This window comes from Leucopleurus acutus (assembly GCF_964270905.1).
Source record: "Leucopleurus acutus genome assembly, chromosome: 10".
In the NCBI taxonomy this organism is placed as follows: Eukaryota; Metazoa; Chordata; class Mammalia; order Artiodactyla; family Delphinidae; genus Leucopleurus; species Leucopleurus acutus.
Genome location: NC_139153.1, coordinates 32,466,727 through 32,483,953, shown reverse-complemented (window position 1 = coordinate 32,483,953; position 17,227 = coordinate 32,466,727). Strand labels below are relative to the sequence as shown.

The following is a 17,227-nucleotide window of genomic DNA, read 5'->3' as shown; positions in this document are numbered from 1 at the left end:
GGATCATATAATAATTTTATGTTTAGCTTTTTGAGAAACTGCCAAACTGTTTTCCACAGCCCTTGCACAATTTTACATTTCTGCCAGTAATGTAGGAGTGTTCCAATTTCTCCACATCCTTATCAACACTTGTTATTTTCATTAATTTTTTTTGCTATAGCCATCTAAGTGGGTATAAAGTGGAATCTCATTGTAGTTTTTTTTTTTTTTTTTTTTTTTTTTTTGCGGTACTCGGGCCTCTCACTGCTGTGGCCTCTCCCATTGAGGAGCACAGGCTCTGGATGCGCAGGCTCAGCGGCCATGGCTCACGGGCCTAGCCGCTCTGCGGAATGTGGGATCTTCCCAGACCGGGGCACGAACACGTGTCCGCTGCATCAGCAGGCGGACTCTCAACCACTGCACCACCAGGGAAGTCCCCTCATTGTAGTTTTGATATGCATTTTCCTGAAGGCTAATGATGTTGAGCATTTTTTCCTATGCTTATTGACCATTTGTATATATTTGAAAAGTATCTATTCATACCTTTGCCCATTTAAAAAAAATTATGTTTATTTTTTCATGTTTATTTTACTTTACTTTTTTTGGCCGCGCCTCATGGCTTGTGGGATCCCAGTTCCCCGACCAGGGATTGAACCCAGGCCCTAGGCAGTGAGAGCAAGGAGTCCTAATCACTGGACCACCAGGGAATTCCCTGCCCAATTTTTAATTGGGTTGTCTTTTAGTACTGAGTTTAAGAGTTCTTTATTCTAAAGTATACAAGTCCCTTATCAGTTATGTGATTGGTAAGTATTTTCTCCCATTCTGTGGGTTGTCTTTTTATTTTCTTGATAGTATCCTTTGATGCACAAAAGTTTCCAATTCTGATGAAGTCCAGTTTATATTTTCTTTGGTTGCTTGTGCTTTTGGTGTCATATCTTAGAAACCATTGCTAAATTCAAGGTTATCACGTTTTCTTCTGAGAGTTTTAAATGGAATTTTTTTGACTGTCACCTAATTATGTGATAACATCACATAATTTTAGGGTTCCCTTATGTAAATGTATCAGTACGTTTTTTAACTTTTGGCCGCACCACTTGGCATGCAGGATCTTAGTTCCCCAACTAGGGATCGAACCTGTGCCCCCTGCCATGGAAGCACAGAGTCTTAACCGCTGGACTGCCAGGGAATCCCTATACCAACACCTTTTTACTAGGTTTTGTTCAGTTTCCATAATGCTGGTTGATTGTCTCTTTGTAGTTATTTGGCCTTTTTGGTCTTTCTTTTACCAGCTTAGCTCTTGTCATGCGGTACTTTCAACACAGCTTGCTGATGCCATGATGTTCCCCATTACCCAGTTTAAAGAAAGAGATCTGAAAGGTATTGAAGTCAAGCTTATGTTTACTTTCATTAGCTGTCGGAAGATCACTGCTTGTAAAATGTGTAATACTCTATACCTTAACCATTTCTGACTGTAGCAAGTGTCACTTTTACTTTAATTAGTTGCTAAACATTTACAGGAGCTCCTGCTAGACGTTAAGCTAGATACTGAGGAGTACTTATATGAATAAGATGTCACATCCCTTGAGAAAGCCCAGAGAAGGAGATGGGTAAACAGATAATTCTGGTACTCTTATAATTAGGGATGAGCAAGGTGCTGTGGGGGCTCAGAGGAGGGTGTCAGAAAGGCTCCCTCACGGACGTGCCATGAGCACTGAGCAAGGAAGAAGAATTTGCCAGGAGAAGAGAGTCACTGTTCTACTGGAGGGACCAGAAAGCACAGAGTTATGGGTAGAAATGCATGTGTTGTTTTGAGAAACTGAGTGTGGCTGCAATGTTGGATGTGTTGGGGGATGGCGGGAGACAACTCTAGAAATAGATTAGTTGGGATTAGATCATGCTAAAGATGTTGGACTTGAGTTTATAAGCAAAGAGAAGACAATGGAGGTCTTTAAGAAGTATACCTTTGTTTTTGGAGGATGGATTTGATGCTAGGAGAATGGACTAGGAAGTTGTGAGACTCCAGTGAGGTGTGACCAGGGCCTGAACTGGGACAGTGGCGCAGGAGATGAGGCGTGTTAGTGGGCTGGAGTGGTGGGAGGTAGGGGCTGGTCCATCTAACAACCCATGTCTCAGTAGCTTGTGGTGGCTTTCTTTTTTTCCCATTTAGGATTATTACGTGATAAAATGAGAGCGTTTATAGACTTGGCTATGCTTTCTTAAAAGTTACAATCTCAGACAATCATACAGACTCATTTACAAAGTATGTATAGATAGAGTAAAAACATTGTACTAATGTATCAGTGGATGATAAAGTATTTAAGTTATACATGGAATAAAGACAAATGTATTTTAGAGATAGAATTAGTATTTGTCTTGGTACTCTTCAAGAATAATCCTTTCCAAGGTCAAGAAACAAGACCTCTTTTCTCCATCTAAGGGGACTGAATATCATAATCTTGTCAATAAAATGTTCTTTTTATCATTCAGCATTTGAACTTATTAGAGTCAGTATCAAAAAATCAATTGGTTGGATTCTGGTACTAAATCAGAACATTTGTATATCTTAGAATTTGCAGTGTTTTTTTTTTATTTTAAATTTACTTATATTATGTATTTATTTTTGACTGTGTTGGGTCTTCGTTGCTGTATGCAGGCTTTCTCTAGTTGCAGTGAGCAGGGGCTACTCTTCGTTGCGGTGCACAGGCTTCTCTTCTCTTGTTGCAGAGCACGGGCTCTAGGCACGCGGGCTTCAGTAGTTGTGGTGCATGGGCTCAGTAGCTGTGGCTCGTGGGCTCTAGAGCGCAGGCTCAGTAGTTGTGGCCCACAGGCTTAGTTGCTCCGCGGCATGTGGGATCTTCCCAGACCAGGGCTCGAACCTGTGTCCCCTGCATAGGCAGGCGGATTCTTAACCACTGCGCCCCCAGGGAAGCCCTGCAATGGTTTTAAAATTTTGTTTTTGGGTCATATTACAATTTGTGGCAGGTATAATTTCTGGTGGTGTAACTGTTGTTAATGATAGTAAATGTTAGGCTAGTTGAAACACAATAACTTTTTCACTTTAAACGTTGAACTTTGAAATATTTGGAGTTTTAATAGTAGCTTAAATGGCAGTTACTGTTTTCTAAACAAAATTTAAGATAGTTCATAAATATGCTAAACTGAAATTATTCTTGAACTTTTCCAGAAATATTGACATTAAAGGAAGTGTTTCAGATTGCTAGTAATGGTAAGCTCTGAATACTTTGTACATTTATTTCTTGTATTGATGCATTTCTTTATCAATACAAATCTGTGGCCAGATTTTATGTAATAATTGAAAAGAATGAACCTAATTAAAAGTTTAAGTGAATATTATTTAAATCCTTGTTATTTAAGTTGCACTATTTATGCTAGAAGAAATATTTTAAAGGAAGTTAAATCTTGTGGTTTGTTATCTTCATAATACCTAAGAAGGTGGTATATTTTCCCTTCCTCATTTTCCTGTCTATTCCATATTTTCTTTAATGAGCATTTGCTATTTCTGTACTAAAAAATACTTCAAAAAACTTTTAGTGGACTACTGTTTCCTTGGAATTAAATGTTTTTACCAATTTAATAAACAGAAACATACTTTAGGGGGAAATTTGGCTGTGGGGAACATTTGGGTGGAGTGATCACATAGTAGGGAATTCTTATTTTGCTTTAGTACATTTGTTGAAAGATGCACATGTGAAAACCGTTAAAGCACTTATAAGTTTTGCAAAGTACTGTTGTATTTTTGTTAATAGTCATTTCTGTTTTCCAGATCATGATGCTGCAATTAACAGATATAGCAGATTGTCAAAAAAAAGAGAAAACGACAAGGTGTGATACATATTACTCCTTCAGTATCACAATTAACAACTGTTTCATTAGGTGGTCTCCTTTTTCCAGTTTAAAAATGGTAGCCAGCAGTTGCTTTGTGTGCTTTGCTGTATTGCCCTTAGTTTATTCTTTCCTTCTAGTTATTTCAAAGCCTTTCTGTTAATTGTTAATTATCAGACAATTAATAATTGTCTTTTTAAACAAAAATATTTTTCTGTTGATAGAGTTTTATAAGTAAACATAACTATTCCAAAAATGTAATTGATGCCCAGGTGTAACATTGCCTTCTTTTGCTTTGTATTTTGATAACACTGCATTTGTTTTATATATGTATTCAAAAGTGTGTTCTGATATACAGTGGTTAAAAAGTTGAATTGTTACATACATAATTGAATGAAATTCTGTTTTGAAGACCTCCTCATTTACAGGGAATATATATATATATATTTTATGCTTCTTCAAGGAGTGAAATTCAGAAATATCATACTACATTTGAGGAGAAATGCATTTGAGTAAAGAACAAAGAACAGAGTATTAACAAGTTCATCTAGATGCTCCTTAAGATCATTTCTCTCTCAGTGCCTAGTCCAAGGCTTGATCAGAGTAGGCCTCCTCTAGATGCTTGTGAGTGAGGTGGTCTCTGTGCCCAGGAATTGGCATCTGCAGCCTTGGCTGCGGCTGCTGGTAGGGACACAGTGACCACTCTGGGAATCCACAGTTGGGTATGATTACTATCCAACAGCCACTGTGACCCAAAAAGGGAATGTTTCTCTCACAAATTCAGTACAAAGATCTGCTTTCACTGATTACTTGATGGTGCAAATATTTATAAAATACATACATTTTTAGATCTACATTACTTTGTTACTTTGCCATAGAGAAGCAGTTAAGGCTCTAAGTATGAACTTTGTTTTTACATTGCTTCTGGCTGTTCCAGGTATTTTTAAATACATTCTTCCACTAATTCAATTTATTTGAAAAATTTATTGAGCACCTACTACATGTTGGGTACTATGGGGGAACAATGTGAGTAGGCTCCACCTCTGCCCTCAAGGAGTGGATAATCCACATCTATCAAAGGCTTCCTGTATGAAGGCATGTGACTAGAGCAGCTGCCAGAATACAAGGATGAAGAGAACACATGAATTATCACTGAGTTAAGTGCAGTAAAGAAGTCTTAACAAAATGCTGGGAGAGCAGAGAGAGGACAGTATATCTTTGATTGGTAAGTTGGGAAAGGTTACACTTTAAGTACCTTAAGCAGGAAAAGCAGGAAAAGAGAAGAGACAATGTATGTTACGTAACAGGTGCTCAATAAATATTTGTTGTCTGAATACAAGAACTCAAGGGACATAGTTTAAGTGTGGGTGAAGGAAAACAAGTACAAGAAAAGAGGAGCAGTAGGGACAGAACCAGAGAACTAGGAGGCAAGTGGTATGCTGTGAACTGAAAAAGGTCAAAGATTAATGACTAAGCTAATACCAGACTGTTGTCTGCTTTTCGTCCATGTGGTAGACCTTATCTGCCATGTTTAGTTTAGTTACTATAGCTACTATAGTTACTATAGTTCATAGCTATGTGTAGAATGCTGCTTTTAATGTGCATTTTAAAAAATAAAGTGGTTGGTAGTAAAACAGGAAAACTATCTTAGCCAATATTCTGCAGGATTTCTATCTCAGAAAATAAGACAGTTAATGTACAATTGCTGGTGATGCACCTTTTTCCTTGGGTAGTATCTTCCCCTCAGCCACTACTAAAGATAATTCAAAATTAAATAAGTAATAGTATTTTTAATCTTTCACTCAAAGGTGAAGTATGAAGTAACAGAAGATGTCTACACTTCCAGAAAAAAACAACACCAGACCATGATGCATTATTTTTGTGCATTAAATACTCTTCAATACAAAAAGAAAATAGCATTGTTAGAACCTCTACTTGGGTACATGCAAGCTCAGGTGAATATTGTACTGTGTTCTGGATTATAACTGTCTTAAGAACTTTATATTAAGTTTGATTTTTATGTTAAATGTAAGGATATTACAAACTAAGGTCAAATACTCATTTGTGTCTGTGATTTTAAAGCATTTTTAAAATGTCAGAGTGCTGTTTTAAGGAAGTTAGGGAGAAGGGTTTTCCTAGCAAATGAAGATTTCAAATATTTTAGGGTAGATGAAACCACTTACCTTGTATTTAGACCTTGCCCATCACAGCTGGGGACAGAAAGATAAATGAATTCCAAAGCTACTCCTATTGCTCAAGCTTCCACTCACTCTTGCTTCATAATAGATCTGAAAGAGAATGGACATGTTTGAGCTTGTCTCATGTTCCTGGCATACTTCCTGAGTTAAAATTAATGGATGAACTCCAAAGTATTCCAAGAGTTGTACATCAGGAAGGAGGCTAGAAAATTAAATTTGGGTAACATAAGATGAAATAGCAGTCCCCTAAAAGCAAGAATTTAAAGAAATTTGAATATTCCTTTGAATATAAGTACTTATTATTCCTCAGATATAAAACTTATCTTTGTAGTAAACATGAAATAGTTTATCCATATGACTTACTTGAAATATTTTAAAATATATTTTCCAATTTTAAAAACTTGCTTACTATATGCATGTGTTAATATATAAGATGATGCACAGTGAAATTTAAGTGTAGTTTCTTCAGTGGCTCTATGCCCAGTAGAAATCATTGTAAACTACAACCTATTTTTACACAGATGGAAATAATCCTTTGTTTTTTACTTAACTGTGTATTTTGGTGATTGTTTATATGATTCACTCTAAGTATTTTGTGTGTATGTGTTTCTGTTGTTCAACCTCCCATTCCCACACCCTCTTGCCCCAGATAAGTTTCTTTAAGATGGGTTCTGAAAATCTCAATGACCAACTGGAAGAATTCTTAACTAATATTGGAACAAGTGTACAGAAGTAAGTATTTTCTTCCTTAAAATTGAAAATGAAGTTATGAGAATGATAAGTTAACAGCTAAATACCATAATCTAAAAATATTTACCACTTAATTTCTGAGTGGCTATTTTCCCTGCCGTGAGAGTGTTTCTCAAGTGGCTCGTGGATGCTTCTTGGTTTTCTCACCATCTTTTCCACAGAATTTGAACTCTGAATTTCATAACAGTGTCAAATCTGATGGTATTTTATTGATTGTAGACTAGGTTTTATGTCTGAATACAACAGACACATAATAATTATCCATAAGTGAATTATCTTCACAGTTATCTGAATTGTAGGGGATGGATGGGAGAGTACTAAATGAATCTTGCTTTGCAAGCCATGAGAGATTAAAGAGACAGAGAAAGTAGTTCTAATCAGGTTCAAAGTCTGAGCAGTGATGTGGTTAATCTGCGATATGGAGGGAGAGGAAAATGATTGTTTTAAACGCACAGGGCAGAGCAGTTTGAAAATTCCTCCAAAGTATGAGTCATTCAGTGTGGCTTCATTAGTTTTGGAATTTGGTATTGTTCCCAAATATCTAAGTTTCAAATAAAATGTAAAGCTGCTTTATAACACGCCACTTTAACCACCCATGCCACTGCTGTTCTCTTTAGGAAAATATATACAGAACAAATATACAGATAAATAAGATTGGTAAGGAATTCTTTGTCTGTTGTAGTTGGTAGTAAATAATCTGTTCCCTCTGTTAGTGTTCGCAGGGAAATGGACAGTGATGTAGAGACCATGCAGCAGACAATAGAGGATTTGGAAGTAGCCAGTGACCCCTTGTATGTGCCTGACCCAGATCCCACAAAATTTCCTGTTAATCGAAACTTAACCCGAAAGGCTGGATACCTTAATGCTAGGAAGTAAGAAAACTATTGTTATTTTCATATATTGTGTATCAATTAAGGTAATAGCAAGTGAATATAATAAATGATATCTCCAAACTGTTCTGATTTTACTAAATGTTGAAACTTTACCACTATTAGTATTTATGCCAACTTTTTGACAGATGAGGTACATGAATAATTTTCAGAAGTAAAATTCTATTTAGATATTTATCAAATGATTTAGAATTATTTTAAAAAGTGAAACCAATTTGAGTTTAAATAAATCTAGCATAACATGTGAATGCTATTAAATATCATTATCATACATTAAAATATATGTAATTACACCATCAAGTCAAATTTTAGTTTTTACCTAAAGATGGGATAAAGCAAGTTAACTCTAACAGTAAAATAAATTCTTTTGTTTTGAATTTATTCCCTTGAAATACAGTTGGACTGTATTTTATGGAGCATCATAACAGCTGTAATTTGATCATTTCCAGCCTTGTTTTGGAAATATATACATGCAGAATCACACAAGTGGGTCAGTTTATGTGAATTTATTTTAGAGACTGAAAACCTGATGTTTATATTTTCTACGCACCTTGGTGCCTTTTTGCAAGGTGGTTCTTTGTGATGTGCTTTATCTTTATCTTGTGTCTGGCTGATGATGGGATTTTAGGTGTGTTGTTATTAAAGAGTGAATGTACTTTCTTCATTTAGTAAAACAGGCTTGGTGTCATCTACCTGGGACAGACAGTTTTACTTCACACAGGGTGGAAACCTAATGAGTCAGGCCCGTGGGGACGTAGCAGGAGGCCTGGCCATGGACATAGACAACTGTTCAGTAATGGCTGTGGACTGTGAAGACAGGCGATACTGTTTTCAGATCACTTCTTTTGATGGCAAAAAGTTAGTATTTTTCCCTACTATTAAAAAAAATCTGTCATATTTTAAACTACTGAAATGTAGGATAATTCCTTTTCACTTGGACATTGTACACATGTTAGAATTATTATGTATTAAGATAATTTTCTTTTTAATCTTGTAGAAATTAATTGAATTTTCCTTTTTGACTTAGATAAATGATGTCTTAATATTTTGAGGTTGTCAAAGCAAGTTTATGTGGTAAAGACCTGGGATTTCATGTTAAGAGACTGGTCACTGAAAATCCAGCATGGTATGGGGAAGGCAGCACAAGCTAGTGGAAAGAGCTCCAACCTTGGGGTCAGAAAGTTCAAATTCTGGATCCACTACCTACTTTGCAGTGTTAGACAAGTTACCTGACCTCTCTGAGCTTCAGTTTTCTACATGTAAAATGGAGGTGGGGGGGTCCTTCATTTCTATTTTGTGAATTGTTATGTAGAATAGAAATCTAACATATGTAATGTGCCTAGCATGTAGTAGGTGCTAATAATAATATTTTTAAATGTTAATCACATATTTCTGATCAAATTAATTATTTAGGCCATTAATGTTTACGTGCCATTTTAAAACTTCTATTACCTTTGCATTAAGCAAGAATCCCATAGAGCAGCTTTTAAAACAAATTTTTGAGAGGCACAGAACAATACAAAAAGATGTATGAAAAAAAGCTATAATCTCATTAACCAGAAGCAATAATTAACTTTTTGGTCACTGCCTTACAGTTTTTATTTTTTATTCTAAGTACAGTTTTAAAATAGCTGAGGAAATACTGAATGTTTATTTCATATTCCTTCTATAAACAAACAATGAATGTCAATTACTGTGTGTCATTTATCACACTGGATGTTGGGAGTCCCTTTGTTCATTTGTCAAAATTACCAAACTGTTAACGTTACTGGATGTATTTACATTTTTGTATTTCCAGTTTTTTGCTAATGCTTAACATGATTTCCCATTTCACATTCCTGGTGTGATTCAAAATTAGTGAAAAAAAATTTTTTCTAACTCTTAAATATTAACATCTATAGAAAAGCTACATATCCCTATGTTAGTGATTAATATGTTGAAAAGTTTTACTTAACCATATTCAAGGAAAAATAATAAATAATGAAGTAAAATTAGTATTTTCTATTAGGACCACTGATTTATGTTTGAAATATATATGGTAATTGTCAGAAAGTTGAAATGCATTGTCTTAGTGTCAATGTACCTTTGTTATAGTCTGCCTTCTGAAAACCAGCACATTTCTTTTTTGGTACATCTTGGCATAGATAGACAAAGTCAAGAGTTGTTAAAATCTGAGTCCTGATACCTCTGATAGTCTCCTTTCCTTAAGATACTGGTTGGTTATGTGTTTTCTCTTTGTTTGTTTCATACTGATGTGTATCTTTAAAGATAAAAATTTCTCACTCATGTTAAAAGTACTTTAGAAAAAAGTTGACTGTCAAACTTTTTCTCTTTTTTTTCCAGGTCTTCAATTTTGCAAGCAGAGAGTAAAAAAGACCATGAAGAGGTAAAATTTTATCTACTTAATTTCCTCAGCATCATCTTAAGATATTTTTCTGATGACAAAACATATTGATGTGTTCATTATAGAAATTTGGAAAATCCTAGTTAATTACAAATCTTTTTTTCAAAAAAGTCTATTGTCCTCAAGCAACATTCTTAAGTTTTGCATGGAATTTTACAACTGGACCTATAAGGAGAGACCTTAGAGATCATTTCTTGCTGTCTTTTTAAAAGCTCAAATTCAGAAATGACCTTGTGACTGCTGCTTTCTGGCAGGCTGTTAGTATCATGAGGCGAGTTTAATCTATTCCCTTCTCTTACCAACTCTCGAGACAGTATTTGCTGCATTAAGAACATAGTGGCAGATGTAGCATGGCAGGAAGCAACTAAAGCTTAAAACCTTGGGGAAATGAAAGACAGAAAAACAAAAATTTGGGAGTGTTTGTTCTTCCTCGTGAGTCTTTTGTTTTTGGCTCCATTTTTACTTGTCGTTCACCAAATATGGAAGGTAAGTTGTTATTATATAATTGTGCTGGTAAAAGACAAGTTTAGAAATTATGTAGAGATCAACTTTTATTTACTTCTTATGGAAAAGAGTAGGTATTAAAACGTGCTTCTGGTCTCTGAGGAATACAGACATATGGCTGTTCTTTGCAGGGTTTACCAAACAGAATATTAGGTTAGCTTTGTAAGGCTCCTTAGGCACTGGAATTCTTGAGAGTGAAGCAGAGGATGTGGGGCAGAGAGTGTTTTCTGTGTTATTTATAAACCTGAAAGGGAAGTATGTAAAATACGTTCACAAGGAATATATTTAGCTCTTAACTTTTTTTACATTGGTATTAATCATGGTATCTGAGTCCAGACTGTCTTATTTGGTGGGGATTAGATATAATTTATATTAGATATAAAAAAATTTATATTAGATATAAAAAAATTTATATTAGATATAAAAAGATAAATATAGACTATTAAATTACAGTTTAACATGATAGCTATATTTTTTATTTCCTTGTATGAAATAAATCTGGAATTTAAAAATAACAAATCTGTTCAGTGTTCTGTTATACCTTCATATGTTGTACATATATATGCTTTTGCATATAGGAAGGTATTTATCTCATAAGAAAGATTATATGTTATTTCTTCTAGTGAAACTTCTATGTCAGTTAAATATTAAACATTCTCTTTTAGAAGGGAAGCATTGTAGAAAAAAATATTAATCGTATTTTTCTATTTTCCCTTTTGCAGTGGATCTGTACAATAAATAACATATCTAAACAGATATATTTAAGTGAAAACCCAGAGGTAATATTTTTATTTTATGTATCCAGATATGGCAAAATTGAATAATTCTGTGGCTTATATGGCTTTTATTGTATTTTCTCAAGTTCTGTAATCTTTTAATTTGCCCTTGAATGGGCAGCTTTCATATATCATGAATAGAATGAGTATCTGGTCTTCCTAGAACAGTAAATTATTTCAGAACGTACTGAAATCATTTGTCAACCAACAAATGTAAGTAGACATCAACCTTGTGTTTATCACCATGTTGAGCACCATGGAGAAAGGGGATATAGAAGAAAAATAGGCCATGGCCTCTGCCCTCCAGGAGCTTATGTATGTGGGAAGAGAAATCTAAAACTTTAAGTAACATTTCATGTAAATTGAAGGTGTATGGTGATGACTGAAAGCTTAAGATTTCAGAATATTAAGATCAGTATGGATTTTAGTTTTAGAGAAAACTCTGTGGAGATGGCAGAAACCTGAGCTAGGTAGGATTTTTCCAGATTTTGAGGAATTTTGTGAAATTAGTTGTATAATTAGAATTGAAAGGTCTTGTTGGAGAATAATAGAAAACTGAAATGTGCATACAGATCACCTGGGGACCTTGTTAAAATGCATATTACGTTTCAGTAGGTCTGGGGTGAGGCAGCCTGAACTCTCAAGTTTTGCCAGTTATGCTTTGAGTAGTGGGTATCAAATCACATGAACTCAGCAGTGTAGACAGAGTTGTAGATGCAGTCCAAACATGCAGGCAGAACCCGGGGTGCAGAGAACTCTGGAAGGACCAGTGAGTCCTAACTGCAGTGTAGTTGGGAAGAGACTTGGTTTAAGAGACGAGCCATCTGACCTCTGCCAGTCTTGGTAGGCCCAGCTAGGCTGTGAACCCGGCTGCCTCCCAGGGCTGTTTGGGGCTGATGGGAGGCTGGGGGTGGGGGTTACGGTTTCAGTTGAGGCAGATCGGGGCTAATTTCTCTAGGAAGCCCTACCCTTCTAAGTCTTAAACTGTCGTTGGTGTAGTGGTTAATTAGACAGGACTGTTGGGGGACATGTAGGAGGCCATTATAGTTTAGGCACGAATTGAGGGTCTGAACATGGTGGTAACCTGAGGGAAGAGAGAAGAATGAATCATAGAAACAGGTAAAAAGAAATTGGCTGGACTAGTTAGTAACTGACCGATGTAAAGGATGAAGAAACCGACCAACATAAAGGATGAAGGAGACAAAGATGACTTCCAGGTTTTAAGCCTGGATGAAGGGAAGAAATGAAGGGAAGAACAATTTGGAAAAGAAGAGTTCTGTTTTTACCATAATGGTTTTGAGGTGCCATCCAAGACACATATGATTTGGATGCCTAGGAAAAAAGTTTTGAACTAAAGAAGCAAAATCTCATGACCTGAAAAATATCAGTTATTTCTGTTAGTTTTATAATGATCTAATGAGTTTAATCTAAGAATATCAGTGCTAACTGTAGAGAAGTCTTCTGCTTTTAGTAACTTGATCTCCTGCCAAACTTGCTTTTTCTTTCTGTTATGTCACTTGGGAACAACAAAAAATTAAAATGCAAATTAGATGACTTGTTAATACCTAAGGAATACAAAGGGAATATAGTGTTTGGATTTGAATAAGTCAGGCTTATTGTACTCTCCTGCCAATTATCAGAAGTCAGAGTTTTAATATTTTCCACATTATCCAGAATTATTTTATTTATATTAATGAGAAGAAATTTTGATCAATTTGTGGCATTGTCTTTATACTTTTGCTAAGACACAGAAGTGCAAAAATGTTTTGTGATTATTTTTTCTAATGTACATGCTATTTTATTTAGCTTGTGTTTTAAATTATTTAATAAGTTTAATATTTTAATAAGTTTTTAAATATTTCTTATGGAAAGCTTTTTTCAAATTTGGCCGAAAATATCCATGATAACTTTATTAATAAATACACAGATATTTCTGAGCATAAATACATTCCGGAAAATCATAAAAACTTCAGGATCATGGTTATAAAATACTTTAATATTTTGTGACTATTTCCTACTCCTTTTAAATTTCTTTATTTAGCAAATTTGAGTGCCCATATGCTACGCACTGTACTAGGCGGTAGCAATACAAACCTTAATCTAAAAAAAATTTGATAGTTTAAAGAAAAAATATTTCCTATTATGTATATTAGTAGAAAAAAATCAGATTTTCCCCCTAGATTTACAGGAAGTAAGAGGAAACTTAAGTTATAATGTTGTGAAGTTAATTATGTGTCTTAATACTAAGACAAGAGAATGTAGAACAACTTTAGTAACTTCAATTTACATTTTAAGTGTAACTCAGGGACATTCTGACAGTTCAGAGAGTTATGTTTAAACTTTTGGTTTTCTTGCTTTACTAATTCATGCTTTTTTTTAAAAAAAATAGGAAATTGCTGCACGGGTAAATCAGTCAGCTTTGGAAGCTGTCACTCCTTCCCCGTCTTTCCAGCAGAGGCACGAGAGCCTGCGGCCAGCAGGGTGAGTTACCAGTCTCTGGGCTCTTTAAAGAACTATATGGGCTATTGAAAGTGTTAGCAAACACTTTGATTTTAGCAGTGTTAGTTACATTAGTACGAAATAGTTCTAGAAAATGTATTTCAAATCGGTAAATTTACCAGCAAGAGTGCTAAATAAATGATGATTCCAAATTTCCCTTGTGTTTATCTCTAGGTTAAAGTGATTTACGTTTCTGAATTTAGTAATTGGAAAGAAAAAGTCTTTTGATAAAGTCTTTTGACAAAGTAACTGTGATTTGGGATTGTGTGTATTAAAATTTGTTCTCATCGACTTATAAAATTGTATTTTCTTTTCTCATAGTTTAAGTGTTTAATTTCCAAAAGAGAAAACTAAATGCAATGCCTTCTTGTTTTCTTCTGTGCTTAGACAATCTCGGCCACTGACAGCTCGAACCAGCAGTTCAGCATCCATAGGATCTGAGCCCACAAATTTGGCTGCCCTCTCTCTAGATTCTCTCGTTGCTCCAGACACCCCAATACAGTTTGACATCATTTCTCCTGTGTGTGAAGATCAGCCTGGCCAGGCAAAAGCTTCTGGCCAGGGAGGCAGGTGGGTAATAGGAAGGTCTGTAGGGCTGTAATGCTTATGAGCCAATTTCTACAGTTGAGAGCCATCTCTCATATACCTTGTGCATCAGCTGTGTTTTACTTTCTTTGTTTAATTACCTAACGGAATTTTGATAGTTTAAGAAGAATCATGCAGGCTTTTCTCTGTTTTTTGCCTCAGTTAAATGAGTTAAGATAATTTAGTTTTAAAAATACTCAATTCTGAATTGTTTATCAGATCTACTTCTAAGGTATTTACTCTTAAAATTACAGAAGAAAGTTGACAGTCCTATTTTTACATCATGACAATATTTTTAAAATTCTTGAGAGTAATACATGTGCTACAGGTTTATTAGAAAACGTTATATAGGGGACTTCCCTGGTGGTTCAGTGGGTAGGACTCTGTGCTTCCAATGCAGGGGGCCCGGCTTCGATCCCTGTTTGGGGAACTAGATCCCGCATGCATGCCACAACTAAGAAGTCCACATGATGCAACTAAGAGACCCACATGCCGCAACTAAAAAAAAAAAAAAAAAGTTATCTTGTGTCAGAATAAGAAATCTCCAGGAAGGAACTAAAACATTGTCATGCTATGAATTATTAATAAATTATCTTTTGTTTATATGATGAGAAATCCTTGTCAGAGCAGTTAAAATTTTTCTTTGGCTGTGGATGAAGGAAACGTGGCTTAAGGCAAATCATTTATTAAGTAGGTGGGGCACCTAATAAATTGATAATGTAGTAATTTGGATATACATGGCCATGACCAAGAAAAGATAATTTACTCTTGATCACAGAAATATACTTAGCATTTGATATGATAGGTCAGACATGTATTAGGGAGATCAATTTCATGTTATCTTAAAGCCAGTGTTATCTTAGAACCACTTAGCTCTCTTGTTGTCTATAAAACCTACTTTGGATTGTACTTTTCTTCCTTCGTTGTGGGTGTGTCATGAGCCATGCACACTAAGGAGGGAGGTAGCTTCCATCTCTAGTTAGCTTTTCTTCTTGCATTCTGTTACGTATGTCTTGAGAAACACAGGTTTAAAACTAGAAAATGTTCAAATTATCATAGTTAACTTGCGACATGTACTTAGAGGACCTAAAAAAAGGTTTTTTACAATCCAAGGAAATTCCTGGCATTTTTCTCACGTACCTAAAGTTGAAGCTAAATTAGCCATTCCTCTGTCCTACTTTATTTAAATTCAAGAACTTTTGCAACATGTTTTATTATAATGTTGATTTTTGTGTGTCTATGGCTAAACATGCAATCTGTCCACATCTTCTAAAATATAGCAACTTTGAGTTCAGCCTATTAACTTAGTGTGAGGGCAGAGGCCTTCATCACAAGTTAGTTGGTCATCAGTAGTGTTCCTTAACAGGAAGGGGTATTTTGGAGCTTTTTTAAAATGTATGTACAAGGTTTTGTGACTTTTAGTTTTTAACTCTGGGTTCAATGATTGCGATTCCTTCCATGTGGCTCATGGTAACTGACCTCTGGTTCATAATTTTTTAAAATACTTTTCAGGCGTACAAATCCATTTGGAGAATCTGGAGGAGGTACAAAATCTGAAACTGAAGGTAAAACAAGTGTAGTATTCTTATATTTTAGAAATTCTCAGAGCAGTAAACTATGTGAAAAATTTGATGTTTACATTTGTTTTGCTGTATGCTGTTTTAATGGTATCTATACTTCACAGTTTTCTCTTTTCACTCATAGTACACTTAAAGCAACAGAACTTAATCAAACTTAAGATTTCATTATTCACACAAAATTATAGATTATGATACTTTTGACCTCATAGTCAAATTTTCATTCCATAAGATATCCTTTGACCTTTTCCTAACAGCTGTTTTCTTCTGGTTTTGGAGCATAACTTTTTTTTTCTTTTTCCCATAGCTATTTACTTTGATGTAATTTCAAACTTACAGAAAGGCTGTAAGCATAGTAAAAGGAATTCTTTTTAACTCAGAAGTACCAATTGCCAAAGCATAACCTTTTGCTATTTGAGTTTGAGATCTTAATTTTTCTATAAGATGAACACTGTAGTTAGGAGTTATTTCTAAATGCTTCTGCTGTGTTGAATTTTTCATTGGAAAACCTAAAGAAAGCAGTGTATTTTATTCCTTAGGAAAAGAAATTTGGGATTTAAAAATACATAATGTACCTTGTTTTGTTGTAGATTCTATTCTTCATCAGTTGTTTATTGTCCGATTCCTCGGTTCTATGGAGGTGAAATCAGATGACAATCCAGATGTTGTTTATGAAACAATGCGCCAAATCTTAGCTGCCCGGGCCATCCATAACATCTTTCGTATGACAGAATCACATTTATTAGTCTCTTGTGATTGTTTAAAGTAAGTAGTAACCTGTCCCTCAAAAAACTGTAGGAAAAAATGTTTACATAACTTTAGCCTAATTAAAATTTGTCTCCCAAATTTTTAATTATTATTATAGGTTAATTGATCCACAGACACAAGTTACAAGGCTCATGGTGAGTTCTGCATGTTTAAAGCTTTATTTTAAGTCTTTGTACATATACACGTCTTACATCTTTATAATAATCCTGATTCTGTATATTCAGATATGGTAGCATGAATTATGATTGGTCTTTAGGGTGTTATAATTGAGTCTATGGCTATCTCTACAAAAAAGTTGTAACATTCCGTGTAACTTAAAGAATCAATGCAATCTGGTGTGATACTTAGTATTTATATTTATCCCTCAGTTAGGGAGCATATATCATACACTAAAGAAACTAAAAATTAAATTAAGGGATTAAAAGGCCAACATGATTGAGTTTATTTTATAATT

At 34.8% G+C, this 17,227-nt stretch overlaps 2 protein-coding genes across 4 annotated transcripts in view; one reads left to right on the top strand and one right to left on the bottom strand.

Annotated features, from left to right (window-relative positions):
- Nucleotides 1-17,227, bottom strand: part of ARF4 (ARF GTPase 4) — a 1,077,785-nt gene that overhangs the window by 779,187 nt on the left and 281,371 nt on the right. The gene's annotated exons all lie outside the window — the stretch shown is intronic.
- APPL1 (adaptor protein, phosphotyrosine interacting with PH domain and leucine zipper 1) overlaps nucleotides 1-17,227 on the top strand; it is a 31,634-nt gene that overhangs the window by 8,446 nt on the left and 5,961 nt on the right. For all 3 annotated transcript variants that reach the window (XR_014326487.1, XM_082847231.1, XM_082847230.1), the window contains exons 5-18: nucleotides 1,269-1,356; nucleotides 3,164-3,205; nucleotides 3,764-3,822; nucleotides 5,631-5,777; nucleotides 6,670-6,752; nucleotides 7,484-7,642; nucleotides 8,330-8,518; nucleotides 10,004-10,046; nucleotides 11,291-11,347; nucleotides 13,734-13,825; nucleotides 14,231-14,413; nucleotides 15,941-15,993; nucleotides 16,596-16,770; nucleotides 16,871-16,907. Coding sequence is in view for 2 of the 3 variants with exons in the window: in XM_082847231.1 (XP_082703357.1) it covers nucleotides 1,269-1,356; nucleotides 3,164-3,205; nucleotides 3,764-3,822; nucleotides 5,631-5,777; nucleotides 6,670-6,752; nucleotides 7,484-7,642; nucleotides 8,330-8,518; nucleotides 10,004-10,046; nucleotides 11,291-11,347; nucleotides 13,734-13,825; nucleotides 14,231-14,413; nucleotides 15,941-15,993; nucleotides 16,596-16,770; nucleotides 16,871-16,907 (1,407 nt within the window). In the remaining variant the exon portion in view is untranslated. The remainder of the gene's footprint in view (nucleotides 1-1,268; nucleotides 1,357-3,163; nucleotides 3,206-3,763; nucleotides 3,823-5,630; nucleotides 5,778-6,669; nucleotides 6,753-7,483; nucleotides 7,643-8,329; nucleotides 8,519-10,003; nucleotides 10,047-11,290; nucleotides 11,348-13,733; nucleotides 13,826-14,230; nucleotides 14,414-15,940; nucleotides 15,994-16,595; nucleotides 16,771-16,870; nucleotides 16,908-17,227) is intronic.